This window comes from Mytilus edulis, chromosome 1 (genome assembly GCF_963676685.1).
Source record: "Mytilus edulis chromosome 1, xbMytEdul2.2, whole genome shotgun sequence".
Taxonomy (NCBI): domain Eukaryota; kingdom Metazoa; phylum Mollusca; class Bivalvia; order Mytilida; family Mytilidae; genus Mytilus; species Mytilus edulis.
In genome coordinates this window covers 111,147,340-111,164,966 of record NC_092344.1, presented here as the reverse complement: position 1 = coordinate 111,164,966, position 17,627 = coordinate 111,147,340, and the positions used below count along the sequence as shown (strand labels likewise).

The 17,627-nt window shown below is 32.0% G+C and overlaps 1 protein-coding gene across 1 annotated transcript in view; it reads left to right on the top strand.

Annotated features, from left to right (window-relative positions):
- The window catches only part of LOC139518207 (general transcription factor 3C polypeptide 3-like), a 65,514-nt gene that overhangs the window by 625 nt on the left and 47,262 nt on the right, over positions 1-17,627 (top strand). The window contains exons 2-10 of the mRNA XM_071309895.1: positions 250-2,491; positions 4,734-4,923; positions 11,763-11,903; positions 13,339-13,361; positions 13,730-13,853; positions 14,230-14,306; positions 14,883-14,997; positions 15,717-15,883; positions 16,435-16,522. Coding sequence (XP_071165996.1) covers positions 2,447-2,491; positions 4,734-4,923; positions 11,763-11,903; positions 13,339-13,361; positions 13,730-13,853; positions 14,230-14,306; positions 14,883-14,997; positions 15,717-15,883; positions 16,435-16,522 — 970 coding nt within the window. The 5' untranslated portion in view covers positions 250-2,446. The remainder of the gene's footprint in view (positions 1-249; positions 2,492-4,733; positions 4,924-11,762; positions 11,904-13,338; positions 13,362-13,729; positions 13,854-14,229; positions 14,307-14,882; positions 14,998-15,716; positions 15,884-16,434; positions 16,523-17,627) is intronic.

Sequence of the window (17,627 nt, the reverse complement as noted above, 5' to 3'; positions counted from 1 at the left end):
TCAATGAGTCAACTCTCTACAAGGGACTAAATGACACATAAAAACAACTTTAGGTTACTGTACACCCTCCTACAATGAGCAAAGTCCACACTGCATAGTTGGCTATAAAAGGCCCCAAATGACAATGTTAAACAATTCAAACGAGAAAACTAACGGCCTACTTAATGTACAAATAAATGAACGAAAAACAAATATGTAACACAGCAACAAATGACAACCACTGAATTACTGGCTCCTGATTTGGGACAGGCACGTACCAGTACATACAGAATGTGGCCAGGTTGAACTTGTTTGAAAGCGCCAACCCTTCCATAACCTGGGACAGTGGTATATCAGTACAACATGCAAACAAATTATGAAAATCAGTTGAAAAAGGCTCATATGATGGATTATAAAGAGAAATACATCTAAATAAATCACAGAGTTGACAGAGACCAGTACTTGTACATCCCATAAGACACCAAGAACAGATCTGAGAGTACTCTCAGTTGCTGACAGCTAGTTCAAAGCCAAAAACAGCTAATAAATAAAAAAATATGCATCTAGGACTAAGTTATCAATTAGAATACACCCAACACCCAACATCCATGGTTAGTGTAAACAGTCAGAAAAACCTGACCTTGTGCAATGCCAAGATACAGGTATTGACAGATTGTAGAGCCATGAATGTGCATATGTTTATAACAATAACATTTAAAGATCTAATTGCAGTGTTGAATTGGTAACCTTTTAAAATAAGTTTATTTGAAGGATCGATAAATTTACCAAGATCTTTTCTTCATTTCCTGGCTATCCTGTTTGAAAGAAGTTTTCTACAGGTACAACCAAACTTCAAAACCAAATCTTTATATCTATGGAAGAATTAAGTAAAGGTTTTAAGTAATTTGTGGTAATCCCTTACTTAATAATTTACCAGTAAACCAGATTTCATTCATTAAAATCCAAAACATCACAACAGACAACGAAATAGCAAATGAGTTTTGATATATAAACACTAAGATGGTGCCAAAGGAACATCACCATTCAAAAAAGGAAAATTAACAATAGGGACCAGCAAATTGTCCCCTTTGTCATAATTAAATGCTCCTGAGTAAAACTGAAATATTTAAATCTAGGAAAGGACAATTATTACAGTTATTTATTTGATTTATTTAAAAAAGGTTCATTTGGGTTAATTTTGGCAGTATATTTAGAAACTTCTGGATTATTTAAAGCAAAAACATCATTAAGATAACGGTAAGTGTTGAATTTACAAATTAAATGCAATGTAGACAGGTCTTTACTGGGTTAAAGATAAACTGATTCATTTTAATACAAGAACATGTCTGCTATTAAAGGAGCATAATTAGTGCCCATTGGGATACCTTCAACCTGTCAATAAACTTTATTGCTGAAAGGACGTTTAAAAAGCTATCCTAAAGAACTGTTAAAAAATATATGTCTGAATTGATGCACAAAAAGCTATCAGAAATGTTGTCAATTCTTAGTAAAAACTTGAAAAGTTGAAAAGTCTGAACTGATGCACAAATGTGATTTTCTCATCTGCATACTAGTGTTGCTGAGCTTTATTCAATTTCTATCAGCCAAGGCAATTACTTTGTGACTAGACTTGTGATACATCTGCTTCTTTGTCTACATCAGAGGCATCACTATTCAAGATTAAAAAGCTAACTATTGATTTTGGTACATGTAGAAATTTGAGGATGTCTTGTTTGGTGAAACCTGTTTCACAATCTAATATCCATAACGATTTTACGTTCTTTCAGCTGTATCTGCCAATAACCACTTAAAGGGTCAAAACAGGAAAATCTTAGAAGAATAATATAAACAGTCAAGGCAAAATAGCCACTGTCTTATTTTGTTCCATTTGTTTTATATTGAAATCTGGGAACAGTATATCTACTATATATGTTCCTGATGCAATGTAGCGGGTTATTTTACAGTGTACACCACATTTTTTATGTTATTTTGAATAGACAGAAAAAATATTACAGTTATTTCATATAATTTAATTCCAAAATTAAATTTAAACCGGAGTAAACCATGAAAAAACGTTGATGACGTCACAGTCACATGACTAAATTATGTCTATGAGCTGATAAACTAAACAACGTCAGCCAAACAGAAGAAGTATTACATCCAAAATTAAATTATTAGCTTTAACTCTTAATATGCTGACGTCATTTCAAACGTGTTTGACGATCTCGACCATATAAAAAACAACTGACCCCTGAACCAGGTGAGCAAAAATTCAAAATAGATACAAAGATCAAAGAAAAAATCCGAAATGTTCCGATTCAACTCTTTTATTTAGAGGTAATTTCACTTTCGTTACAACAATCCTCGGGTTTCTTCTTTACTTGGCGCCAATTATTATTTCAAGACCACCTTAGATCATAGATGTTTCTATCATTATATTTAAAATTAGACAGAGAAGATCAACGCCATGGACCCATTTAAAGGCATTGGAACACTATCCTTCGAACCTCAGGTTGTTTTTCAATTTGTATATAAATATGAGGCAGTTGTCAAAGACTGAACGAGGGACATAAAAATAATTCCATGCACAGGCACTCGCTTCTATCTATAGGAAGGTCGATAGTCGATAGTCGACCTTCCTATGGATAGAAACAAGTGCCTGTGCTCCAGGAGGGTAAGCAGATCCTGCTATACATGTGGCACATGTTGTGTTGCTCATGTTACAATAATAAATAGTATAATTTGGTAGGCCACATTAGTGGAAAGGGAACAGCATTGTAGTTATGGCATTAGGAATATATCCAATATCATCTGTGAAATTCTGTAACTATCAACCAACTCATGATGGCGTCCGTAAAATTTACAAAGGGACGATTTCGACTTTTCCATTTGGAACTCTTTGTTTTAAGGTTCATCATAAGGAATTGAAAAATATGGCTGTATTTACATCACAAATTTTTCTCTGAGTACAGACAAACCTATGCACCTGCAAAAGTTTTAAGGGATGGAAGGAACTAGATATATATATTTTAAATGCATTTTACGTTTTAGAAAATTATAAACTTTACAAGATTTTGCTATCCAGTTTTTTTCGTTCCTGCAGAAGGTGCCAAAATAAACTAAGTTGGGAAAGTGGTTTGAGAATCCCCCCTGGTATAATACATGTTGTGAGTAGTATTTATATGTATGGACAATAGACATCTGCAAAAAATAGGTGATTTAAACTGTGTAACTGAGTGGACCGTATCACATGAAACTCAGGTGTTTGTTTATTTTGCTATCTTCTGCAGACTGGAAAAAACTGGACATCAAAATCCAGGTTTTAAAGTTTTTAATTTTCTGAAACGTAGACTTCATATAACTTTTATAATCTAGTTCCTGCCATGCCTTAAAACTTTCCTAGATGTTCCAGTTTGTCTGTACTCATAGTAAATTTTTAAGTGTAAACACGGCCATATTTTTCAATTCCTTATGATGAACCTTAAAGCTTCCTTGTGAGCAGCAACCCTCTATCAAGGAAATTATGATAGGCAATACAAGCCCGGGAATATCTTATCAATTAGAGATTGATCAGGTTGGAAACAACCCCACAAATCATGGCAAATGAGGGATGTCCCTTCAGGTTCATAACTCTTGAGTAATTATGGCCATATTTACACCACAAATTTCACTTTTTAAGGTAACAGACGAACCTGTGCACCTGGAAAAGTTGTGGGGCATGGCTGGACCTTGATATATAAAAAATACATTTTAAGTTTTAGAATATTTAAAATTTTACTGGATTTTTCTATTCATTTTGTTTTCTTTCCTGCATAATAAACTAAGTTCAGAGAGATGTTTGAGAGTATCCCCTCATTTAATAAATGTTGGTAGTTGTATTGTATATGTAGATTGAAAATAGACACCTGCAAACAATAGGTGATTTAAACTGTGTAACTGAGGGAACTATATTAAATGAAACGCAAGTGTACATTTATTTTCTTGTCCTTTGCAAACTGGAAAAAAATTCACAGCAGAATCTAGGCAAGGTTTGGATTTTTGAGGTATAAACTACGTATAACTTTTATATATCTAGGTCCTGCCATGTCTGAATTTCTGTAAAATATAAGAAATTTGGGTCTTTCAAATTTGGCACCAAAATCTATTAATGCATGTACACTTTAAAAGTGAAAACTTCAATTTTTTTTAAACATGAGAAACATGACAATGAATGGCATATATATGGTTGAGGGAACATGCATCAATATCGAAATACATAACATACAGTCAACCTCTTAAAGTATGGAGAGACATTGAATCTAAAAACAGTATTTTGAGGTTTAATGTTACAGCCTCCATACATTGTATGTCATCATACTTTTCTAAGTGTAGCAATCAAATATAAATATTTGAAGGAATCTCCAAATCTACAAATAGGTTACCATGTCTGAAGTTATTGTCCTTGAAAATTGATTTTACCAAAAAAAAAAAAAAAAAAGGAAAATTGCAAGATCTTTGAGCATGTTGAGTACTTAGTGTTAAACTGTAAAAACACAAATGGTTATCAAACTTGGATCTACAAAATAAAAGTCTCTAGTCAGAAAAGTTGAAACTATTCTGCTAAGAAGTTTTTGCCTTGAAGAAAATTTTGAATCATTTTTTTCAGGGAAACTAAGGTGTCAGGGGATGGATTTGAATGTTTAATGCCATGGACATCACAGCTTTAATGTGGTCATGGTGGTATAATTAGACAAATAATTATTTTTAATTTGCAGAATGATGATGAAGATGATGAAGGGATGGAGGGTTTGGATGTTTTATCTTCACTGGTGGCAGGACCATCACAACCTACAGAATCAGTGGTAGAATTAGACCAACAACTATTAAGTTCTAATGAAGCATTATCAAGCATGATACATCAGTTAAAACTACCTACAAAAGATGTCACTTTTCAGTATTTAGAAGGTACAACAATGTAACAAGCTGTTTCCAGTGATCTGTACATTTTTATTTTAGACAGTAATTATAAATCATAATTATGTTAAACAGTTTTGCATAATTTACTTGACTGCTATTATTTATAACATTTATACTGTTGTAATACAATAGACAATAGACAATACTTTATTAATAAACCTCAGACACATAGGTGTACAAGAGGACATCATATATACACGTATACACATGTTTATACTCAATACATTCACACTAAACATAATAATGCTACATACATGGGAAAATATAGCAAATGTCAATTTACAAACTACCATAACTTTCAACTAAAAACCAACATAAATCACAAGTGTCGTGTAAGAATTTTTAAAAATATTGCTAAGTTTTTGTAAAGTTCTACATGACAAAATGTTAAAAGCTGTTTCAATTTGTACTCCGTTGGATTTGCAGTATAATATTGTGGAATATATTTATTTCTAAGCAGTTTTATTTCCTGTTTTTGACATTTAAAAAGATAATGAAATTCATCTCCTATTCCATTTCCACAAAGATGACAAATTCGTGCATTTTTTGGAATTCCGGACCATCTTCCCGTTTCTACAGGAATTTTTAAATTTGAACATCTGAGTTTTGCCATATAAATCCTGTCACACAGCTTCAACTTTATCAAATAGGTTTCCAAACGAAATTCCTCTTTATAAAATGAATAAAATGCACCTCTTGAAGAGTTATTCATTTGTGAAAACCAATGTTGGATGAATTGATCATTCAGTTTTTGTGAAATAATGTTCTTTAATCCCAGTTTATCCAATGGAAGTTGATTTTGCCAAATAAAACTAATTCCATTTTCGTCAAATATGGATTTAACGTACGTAATCCATTTAAATTTTGCGGGGTTTTGAAAATGTAATTTGAGCATTAATTTATACATAATGGAAGATAACTTGTTATTTTCCGATAACAAGTTATTCCAAAACAACACCATTTTACGTTTAATAATGGTTTCCAAAGGGAATCTTCCGAGTTCCCCATACACCATATAATTTGGTGTACTGCTTCTTAATTTCAAAATGTTTTTGCAAAATTGAAGGTGTATTTTCTCAATGCTTTCTTTATTTTCAAATCCCCATACCTCTGAAGCATATAATAAAACAGGACTAACCAATGAGTCAAAAAGTTTTAGCTGCAAATCGACGGGAATACATATATTTTTTATTTTTCGGTATAGAGCATACAAAGACTTCTGTGCTTGAACAAGAAGTTTTTTTCGTGCTGTACAAAAGCTACCGTTGTAATTGAAAAGTACACCAAGGTAGCAGTAGGAATCAACTATTTCAATTTTTTCACCATATATCATAAAATTCTGATTTCTTTTTACTTTCCTTTTACTAAAAATCACTGCTTTGGTTTTGCTTGTGTTAATCTTAAGCTTCCATTTTTAGCTCACCTGGCCCGAAGGGCCAAGTGAGCTTTTCCCATCACTTTGCGTCCGGCGTCCGTCGTCCGTCGTCGTTAACTTTTACAAAAATCTTCTCCTCTGAAACTACTGGGCCAAATTGAACCAAACTTGGCCACAATCATCATTGGGGTATCTAGTTTAAAAAATGTGTGGCGTGACCCGGTCAACCAACCAAGATGGCCGCCACGGCTAAAAATAGAACATAGGGGTAAAATGCAGTTTTTGGCTTATAACTCAAAAACCAAAGCATTTAGAGGAAATCTGACATGGGGTTAATATGTTTATCAGGTCAAGATCTATCTGCCCTGAAATTTTCAGATGAATCGGTCAACCCGTTGTTGGGTTGCTGCCCCTGAATTGGTCATTTTGAGGAAATTTTGCTGTTTTTGGTTATTATCTTGAATATTATTATAGATAGAGATAAACTGTAAACAGCAATAATGTTCGGCAAAGTTAGATTTACAAATAAGTCAACATGACCGAAATGGTCAGTTGACCCCTTTAGGAGTTATTGCCCTTTATAGTCAATTTTTAACCATTTTTCATAAATCTAAGTAATCTTTTACAAAAATCTTCTCCTCTGAAACTACTGGGCCAAATTAATCCAAACTTGGCCACAATCATCTTTGGGGTATCTAGTTTAGAAAATGTGTGGCGTGACCCGGTCAACTAACCAAGATGGCCGCCACGGCTAAAAATAGAACATAGGGGTAAAATGCAGTTTTTGGCTTATAACTCAAAAACCAAAGCATTTAGAGGAAATCTGATGTGGAGTAAAAATGTTTATCAGGTCAAGATCTATCTGCCCTGAAATGTTCAGATGAATCGGTCAACCTGTTGTTGGGTTGCTGCCCCTGAATTGGTAATTTTGAGGAAATTTTGCCGTTTTTGGTTATTATCTTGAATATTATTATAGATAGAGATAAACTGTAAACAGCAATAATGTTCAGCAAAGTTAGATTTACAAATAAGTCAACATGACTGAAATGGTCAGTTGACCCCTTAATGAGTTATTGCCCTTTATAGTCAATTTTTAACAATTTTCATTAATTTGGTAAATTTATGTAAATTTTTACCAAATATTTTTCTCTGTTACTAATGGGCAAAGTTCATTATAGATATAATTGTAAGAAGCAAGAATGTTCAGTAAAGTAAGAACTTCAAACACATCACCATCACCAAAATACAATTTTGTCATGAATCCATTTGTGTCCTTTGTTTAATATGCACATAGACAAGGTGAGCGACACAGGCTCTTTAGAGCCTCTAGTTTACAATATTCTTCAAAACATACAAGGGTTTTTTGTAATCCTTCTGCACTTTCAGACAATAGCGCAGTATCATCTGCGTACAGTATAATAAACAATTTAACATACATTTCTAATGATTCCAAGCACAGCTTTGAAATATTATTTAGACTTTCTATATTATTTTCCACAAAATAACTTTCTAAATCATTTAGAAACAAAGAAAATAAAAAAGGTGATAGATTTTCACCTTGTTTTACTCCTGTATGAGATATAAAAATTCGGAAAATTCATTTCCTTTCTTGACACATGTTTTTATATTTTGATACATATTATATATCACATTAAATAGTTTACCTTTAATGTTTGATTTTTGCATTTTTTGCCACAATCCTGGCCTCCATACAGTGTCAAAAGCGCTTTTAAAGTCTATAAAAGTGCAAAATAGCTTCTTACCAAATGAAAAATATATAGTAATTAACGAATACAATACAAATATATTGTCAACAGTAGAGAATCCTCTACGAAAACCTGCTTGTGACTTTGAAATCAGGTCTACGTGATCTGCATAATTATTTAACCTGTAATTCAACATAGCAGAAAAAGTTTTACTAAAGCATGAATTCAAAGTGATTCCTCTGTACATTTCGGGATCAGATCTTGATCCTTTATTTTTAAATATAGTAATCATGATTCCATTAAACCAACTGTCTGGAACAATTCCAGTATCTAAAATCAAATTGAATAGCTTAACATAAATTGGCATTAAATCGTCAATTGTATTCTTTATATACTCATTTAAAATTTCATCACTACCTGAAGCTTTGCCATTTTTTAAGTTTGAAACAACTTTTTTAATTTCATCTTCTGTTACTGGACTGTTTAAAAATAACTCAACATCGTCTGATAGAGTATCAAATTCCAAATCTTGTTCGAAATCATTTTCTGTCTCAACAGTTTCATTAAGTATTTTAAAATGATCATACAATGCTTTTAGAGATATATCGTCATTGTTATCTTTTTTTTTACTATCATTTAGATTATTAAGGATTTTCCATAGAGCTTTTGTATCCTTTTTAGAAATGTTACGCAACTCATCAGCAGCTCTCTGTTGATAGTCTGCAAAAGATTTATTTAATGTTATTTTATGTTCTTTACTAGCTTGTCTCATTTTACTTCTGTTTTCAGCATTTTTTTAAAAACTATATCTCTTTCGAGCTTTATGAAATTTTTTTCTACTCATCGAGCATTTTCTATTAAACCAAGGTTTTGAATTTTCATGTTTGTAAAAATGTTTATGTTTATTTACTTTCCCAAACGTTTCTGCTGCCGCATCTTTAAAATTTTTGCTGATATCTAAAACTATATTGTTTATATCATTTTGAGTTGCATCATTATTTACGGACAATTCGTCCAGTTTATTCATAACAGTGGTCAAAATACCTTCGGGATCATTGTGAATTCGATCAACGTATTCAGATTTCTGTTCACTTTTCCACCTGACAAAAGTTTTATCATTTCTATTGTTGATAACAATTGAATCTGATTTACTAAATGTGGCCTGAAGTCTAAAATTTATAAAAGAATGACAATCAGAATATAACGGTATAAAGTCAGCAATTTCAAAATAAACAATCAAAGGGAAGAGCATTGATGAAATAATTAAATAATCAACAACACTTGAATCGTTACATGTTTTCTCCCCAATATCTTTATCTGATCCAACTCTTGAATTCGCAATGTATAAATTATTTTTTCTGCACAACTCTAACAGTTTATGACCATACTTATTAGGTCTACATGTACACTGAGACACTCTTTGTAAGGTGATTTTGTTTCGAGTCAGATTCTCATAATCATACAAATACTCTAATATATCAGCATCACAATCTAAATCAAACATACTAACAACTGACTCATCAGGTATAATATAATCGGGTAAAGACCCAGTTTTTGAGTTAAAATCGCCAACTAGGGCAACTTAACAATTTTCAGTGTTTGTAAGGATATTCAATTCATTTTCCAATTCTTCAAAAGCTTCTATAGTAGAATACTTAGAATTTTCAGGTGGTACATAAACACAACCAAAAATTACATCTGAATTAAGTGACAAAATTGATTTCGAAATTTTAAACCATAAAACAAATTGACTCTCAGTATTATAGAAATTCAACTCTTTTTCTAAACTCTTTCTATAAATAACAACTATTCCACCTGATGCTTTTTTAAATTTTTTTCTATTTTTTGTGACATAAATATAATCGTCTGGTAAGTTTAAATTATCTAAATCAGTTAACATCGTTTCAACAAAAATACAGATATCATGTTCAAGCAAAATGTCAATGAAATCAGGAGACAATAGCCTTTTCTTAAGTCCACAAACATTTAAGAAACAAATATTTAAACTATCATTGTTAATTGTATATTTCTTATTCACAGTTTCATAATTTTTCGATTTCTTTTGAGGTTGTCCTCTTGCACCATTCCCCTATCTGCCAGAATTTGGTGAATCATCTGTGTGCGGTGGGCCAGGAGACGGTCCCTGTCGCTGTCTTTTGCTAGGAGGGGTATCACTAGAATAAGACCCTTTTGGGCTCGTGTCATGGTTTGTTGATGAAGAGCCAGTATGCTCCGTTCTAGTGTCCTCTAGTACCATGTCAGCAATGTAGAGCTGATTGTCTATGTATAGCCTATCACGCACAAGAGAGGCTTGTCTATTTTGCTGTTTGGCCTGTTTTAACACCGGATACAGTTCCTTCCGCTTTTGTTCAATTTCATGAGGAAATTGCTCCCGTATTCCATATGGTCTACCTTTTAGTCTGGTAGCATTTGCTAAAACATATTCCAGATCACGATGATATAGGAATCTTGCAACTATCGGTGCTCTTCTGTTGTCCCCCTTTGTTCGGAATCGATGGACATTGCCGAATTCGATCCTGTAGTCGATCCTCAGCTCATCGTATAGAAAAGATCGCAAAAGCTCTTCCGTATCTTCACCCGGAACTCTATGCAATCCCGTAAAGATCAGATTGTTTTTCATTGACCTGCATTGCAAGTCAAGAATGGCTGCCTTTAAGGACTCAATTTCCTTTGAATTGATGACTGGTGGAACACCCGGTCGGACGATGGTGTTGTCTTCGAGTTTCTTAATTCTCGTATCCTGATTGTTTATATTACGTCTGTTAGTTTTTACTTGTCCAGATACCTGATCGAAAAGATTGCTAACACCTTGGCAGCTAGTCTCGCAGTCTGACAGCTTTTTGTTGAAATCGCTCGCCTGGTTTTCTAATGTTCTAACCCTAGCTGACACCGTTAAGAAATCCTGTTTCAAATCATCAAGGCGCTTCTCCATACTTGTTTCCATTCGTCTCATTGTAGAGTCGATACCCGTAACTATTTCCAAAATCATGTTAAGCAATGTGCCGGAGTTCAGATTTACATCATTGGAAGCGTCAACTATTCTTCGGCTCTCTTTAATCAACCTCGACGTATCGCTCATCGACATTTTTTTTATATGATTGGTTGTTCTTATAGGTGAATAGGTCAAATTTACTATAAAACAGCTGATTTTACTATAGTCCAAAGTCCACTTTCATTCAATGTTTAATGAACAGTTTTCAATATATACACTGTTTATCCCCCAGGGTATACAGGACAGGTCTCAGTGAAAATAATAGTTTCGTTGTTATCAAAAAGTTCTAATATGGGTTCAAGATCTCCGAAATTTAGCCAATAAGCTCAAAAAGTATAATATTTACAGTTGTTGAAATCTTACTCCAAAATCTCCTGTATAACTAACCGAAATCCATATTTTTGTTGAGAGAGTAACAACACTTCATTTTCTTTCTAATCACGTGAAAATATTTTAGTTCTATTTACCGTTATTGTTTTGATAATCATTTCAATGCAACTAATGTGTGAGCAGAAACATGTATAACAAAAAATCTAACTCTTGTCAATTCATGTATCTCTTTCCCTAGATTCAATATTTAGTTAAATGATACATAATTGGATGAAATTCCAAATTATGTCAAACAAATTCACTTTCAAGGTGGAATTATTAAAATGTAATTTACTTCTATCATTTGGATGTGGTAAATTATGTTTTATATACAAAAAGAACTAGCTTTTTTTCTATAATGCAGGAAAAATAAGTTTTGAACAGTTCAGTCAAATAATGGAAGATAAAGAGGGAGAGAAAGTTTATGCCAAAGAACCTGATATAGATGATGCTGATTACTCACCAATAGATAGCCCTGTAGAAGAGGATTCTCCCAAGAAAAAAAGTAATTACTATTTTAGATAACATATAAGTTAAAGGTGATATGTGCAAAAAATCAATAGAGAAAGGCACCTACAAACATGTGAATGTACAGAGTTTACGCTATGAGGGAAAGTCCCTACAGAATAGTAAGCTTTGAAAGACTCTGGCATAACAAAATTCATTTCAATGAAAGAGAAGTTGATGGAACAATAACAAATAAAATAAAAAGTAGATATAAAAAGATGTGGTATGAGTGCCAATGAGACAACTCTCCATCCGAGTCACAATTTGTAAAATTTAACCGTTATAGGTCAAAATACAGTCTTCAACACAGAGCCTTGGCTCAAACCGAACAGCAAGCTATAAAGGGCTTAAAAAATGACTAGTGTAAAACCATTCAAATGGGAAAACCAACGGTCTAATCTATATAAAAAAAATTGTACTTTTCAGTATTATAAGATAAGATTTGTTGAAATATTGAAAAGTTCTGCTAGTACATTTATTATTTAACACACAAACTTCTCTTTATTGTTTAGTATAATTTAATGAAAATAAGGAGATGTGGTATGATTACCAGTAAGTCAACTACATGTATCCACCAAAGATCAAATGACAAGAACATAAACGTCTACATGTGAATGTACAGCATTTTAACTATGAGCTATGAAAGACCATTAACAAAATGTGAAACAATTCATGTCATTGTAAGAGAAGGGACAAAAACAAACAAAATGTGAAACAATTCATTTCATTGTAAGAGAAGGGACAAAAACAAACAAAATGTAAAACAATTCATTTCATTGTAAGAGAAGGGACAAAAACAAACAAAATGTGAAACAATTCATTTCATTGTAAGAGAAGGGACAAAAACAAACAAAATGTAAAACAATTCATTTCATTGTAAGAGAAGGGACAAAAACAAACAAAATGTGAAACAATTCATTTCATTGTAAGAGAAGGGACAAAAACAAACAAAATGTAAAACAATTCATTTCATTGTAAGAGAAGGGACAAAAACAAACAAAATGTGAAACAATTCATTTCATTGTAAGAGAAGGGACAAAAACAAACAAAATGTAAAACAATTCATTTCATTGTAAGAGAAGGGACAAAAACAAACAAAATGTGAAACAATTCATTTCATTGTAAGAGAAGGGACAAAAACAAACAAAATGTAAAACAATTCATTTCATTGTAAGAGAAGGGACAAAAACAAACAAAATGTGAAACAATTCATTTCATTGTAAGAGAAGGGACAAAAACAAACAAAATGTAAAACAATTCATTTCATTGTAAGAGAAGGGACAAAAACAAACAAAATGTAAAACAATTCATTTCATTGTAAGAGAAGGGACAAAAACAAACAAAATGCAAAGGCACATATTTTTTCAAAGATCCTATTTGCAGTAAATAATGCTTCTAAACATGATTCTGATTTTAAAGTCTATATATTTCAGAGAAAGGAAAACAGCCAAGAAAGGTACAGTTATTTTTCCAACATTAAAAAAGCCGTAGAAATCAAGGGCTTCATGAAAGTTTTTTTAGATGTTAATACTTTTTACAAATTATTTGTTTATAAGAGTGATTGGAATGTTTAATACACTGTAATTGTATTATTGTAGTGATGGGAAGTTTACTAAAACTTGTAATATGTTTGATTATTATTGTGATAAAACCATTTGGAAAAGTGTTCTTTTTATGCTGGAAGTTATCCTTGTGACTATAAAATCAAAACAAATGAATAACGTGCATTCAACAAACTAAATAAACATAGTTTTTTTTTTTAAATTTCAGCCAAGAAAAAGAATGACAGAACTAAATAAACCTAGTTTTTTTTTTAAATTTCAGCCAAGAAAAAGAATGACAGATTTACCCAAGCATTTGGAAGGATTGATGGGTGAAGCTAACATGAAGTTTGCTAAAGGAGAATATGACGAGGCAATTTCTATGTGCTCAGAACTTATCAGAACAGGTGTGAATATATGTTTGTAAATTCATAATTTAAGTACAAAAAATGTATTAGAAAGACAATATTTGATACCATTAAATTTACTACATATTGATCCCTGATTCAGCATAGTCAATTGTAACGCATCTTGAGGACATTTTAAAATTTAGAATTTCAATTTAAGTCTTGAGTTGAGATATACGCCTAAAAAATATATTGTGTCTCCCGAAATGCAGTTAAAAGATAAGTTTTCTTAAATGTTGAAAATTTCAGTGATCATTAAAAAATTCTGTTACAAACCATTTAAAAAGACCAAAATAAGTAGCATAAAATAGAAAATAGGACTGTAGCATTTATCCTGTTAAATTTTTTTAACCATATAGATATGATTTATTTTCAGCACCAAAAGCCATACAGCCTTTCCAGACATTGGCAATGATTTATGAAGAAATAGGAGATGTTGATAAATCTATGCAGGTATGATTTATAGACTTTTGTAGAACACAATATATACTGTTTTACTTATTTCTATTAAGGAAACACCTTTATATCAGTGGTATAATGAAAGTATAACTTTCTCTATTGAGAGATGATAGATTCATTACCTACCCTAGTCAGCAGGAAGTGAAAAAAATCTGTTTAGGATGGAGTCAGTGTTAGAGTAGGTGGATATGTCATGTATCTCACTTTTCCTTTCAGCTTGTATATGTAGACTCTGACTGAGTCTAATGTGAAATATGCATGTAGAATTTAGTATTTAGTGGTCTTTTCATTATTAAGAGAAAAAAACAAGATAGGTTGTCAAAATTAAAAACTTACATTTTGTTTTGATTTTGATAGCATTGTTAGTAGCATTTTATCTTGCATCTGCATTCATTGTTTAATAATTTCAATAGTAAACGCATGCAAAAAGTTTTGAATTTACACTATAAGTATTGTCTTTATCTCATAGAAACCTATTCTTAGAAATGCAATTATTGTAAATAATTATATTTTATAATAGATTTCAATTTTAACATGAAGATTCTCAAACTTATCTGTACTTTTTTTTAGTTCAGTTTGATAGCAGCTTATCTTAAACCTGCAGATGCAGATGCATGGATTAGATTGGCTGAAATGGCATTAGAGAAAAATGATGTGAACCAAGCCATTAAATTCTATACATATGGTATGTTGTTAATTCTAATTCCAAAATATTGTATTAGTCACTTTACTGTTGCTCAGGAATAAAGAGTTTCTGAAATCAGGTGTGAAGCTTCATGTGAGCATGCTTTACTATAAGATGGATTTTCACATGCACTGCTTAAAAAAATATCGTACCAAAGCTTATAGATATAATATCATTAGTGAGGCATACTTTACAGCACGTCTTGTTCCAAGTTACAGTTTGAAATTATCTCTCTAAACTGATTAACATGTGAAATATTTAAGTTCATTGCTATTGAAAGTTTTTTCTTTTGTAAGTAGGAAGCAAATGTGAAATTAAAAAATATTATTACCTTCAAATTCTACTGATTGACTTAATTTTTCTTCTTCGGTAGAAGGTATGAACCCATGAACAAACATGTCAATATCACAAACTAATTTAAATATTAAAGTATGACTTTATTTTAGTCTTCCATAACAACATTGACTTTCTCATATCGGCAAAAGAGTATCCATCTTGTATTCACAACTTGTCATAACCACTTGGTCAACTTTAGTTCTCTAAGTTCAGTATTTTTGTGATTTTACTTTTTAGTCAAATGTTCAAAGACTTTTCATTACTTAATAGCATCATGCACCTCCTGATTAATTTTCGGGGCTTTCCCCATATTAAAAGACTGTTCCCTACTAGCATTTATCTATGTAAGAACTGTTACATAATAGTGTGTTATATTTTGATAGCTATTCGAGCTGATCCAAACAATACAGGAACTATGTGGGAACGCTGCAGGTTATTTGAGGAGATAGGTCACCACAAAAGGGCATTAGAAGGATATATCATTGTTCTGAAGCACCTACCTGAGGATGAGGCAGAGAAATATCTTCAGTTAGCTAGATCTGTTTCTAAGGTAAATAGACCAAATATATTTAACTCATGTTCTTATAGTTGCATAAAATTGAGAAAGGAAATGGTGAATGTGTCAAAGTGACAACAACCCGACCAAAGAGCAGAAAACATTGGAAGGGCACCAATGGGTCTTCAACACAGCGAGAAAATATTCATAATGTAGAAAGGGAAATTTCTGTCAGCATTTTATTTTCACTAATTACACAAAATTATTGCCTCACATGAATATGGCATTTAAGAGAACAGATCAGGGACATGAAATAATGTAAAAAATAATGCTTGCACACAGGTTTGGACCAATTATTCCCGAAATGTAAACCCAACTATGATAAAGCCCTTTACACTATTTGCTTTATAATAGTTGAACCATATTGTTATATCTGTACCCTTTTTCTGCTGTGATTAAGCAGATTACTTATGTTAACCTTTGAGGTATTGAAAGACGAAAGAGGCTGATTTAAATGCCTCCTTTAATAGTTTTGTCCACTAAGATAAATATTGCATATGTTGAAGTTCTAAAAATATGTATATTGATAACTTAATTTGTTTTAGTCTTATTATGAGATGGGAGAAAAAGAAATGGCAGTTAGTACCATGAAGAATGCATTTGAATCACATCCTGAATTTGTTACATCTGAAGGTGGGTTCTATTAAAGAAGTATGATTGATATAAGATGAAAGTACCAAGTCAAAATACATTACTGTTATTTAAAAATACAATAACTTACCAATGCATGTTAAAAAAAAAACGGTGTGTAAAAAAATGACAAAAAGGTTGTGATTAGGCACAAAAATAGGGTTCATCAATAGCATACATTTTTTATATTAAGCTGCAGTCAAATACTATTAACAGTATAAATTATACTGTACCAAATAGGCATTTCCTAAATTTATGTTTCTTCAGTGCTGCTTGTGACCAAAATAATTAAAAATCCAAAACTACTATTAATGAAGGGAAATCAAACCAAAAATGACCAAAGTATAGCCAAATTCTTTATACAAGAAATCAGCTTAATATAAAAAATGTATGCTATTGATGAACCCTATTTTTGTGCCTAATCACAACCTTTTTGTCATTTTTTTACACACCGTTTTTTTGCATGAAAGTGATATTCCATCGAATTTTAAGTTATTTCAAACATTTAATAACAACAAATTTCAATCAAACAATATTCATATTTTCATGATAGTATTGAAGTATTACCTTCTGGTATGCTGATACCCTCTGGGACCAACATTCCACCTGCTGCAGTGGCAATTCTGGCATTAATGGTAACTGATAAATCTGGGGAAATGTTTTTTTTATGCCCCATTTATGCACATTATGTTTTCTGGTCTGTGTGTCCGTCTGTCCGTTCATCTGTTTGTTCGTCTGTCCGTTCGTTCTTCAGTCCATTCATTCGTTTGTCGTACCGTCTGTCCCGCTTCAGGTTTAAAGTTTTTTGGTCGAGGTAGTTTTTAATGAAGTTGAAGTCCAATCAATTTGAAACTTTATACACATGTTCCCTTTCTAATTTCAATTCCAAATTGGAGTTTTTACCCCATTTTCATGTTCCACTGAACATAGAAAATGATAGTGGGGATGGGGGGGGGGGGGGGGCATCCGTGTACTAGGGACACATTCTTGTTTATTATTAAAACATAAAAACTTTAAAGTTAATGCTTGTGTTAGTGTTTGTTCAATATGATGCTTTACAAGCAGAGAAAAAAATTATAGTATATTATTCAGTTTGTTTTGAGTGCCT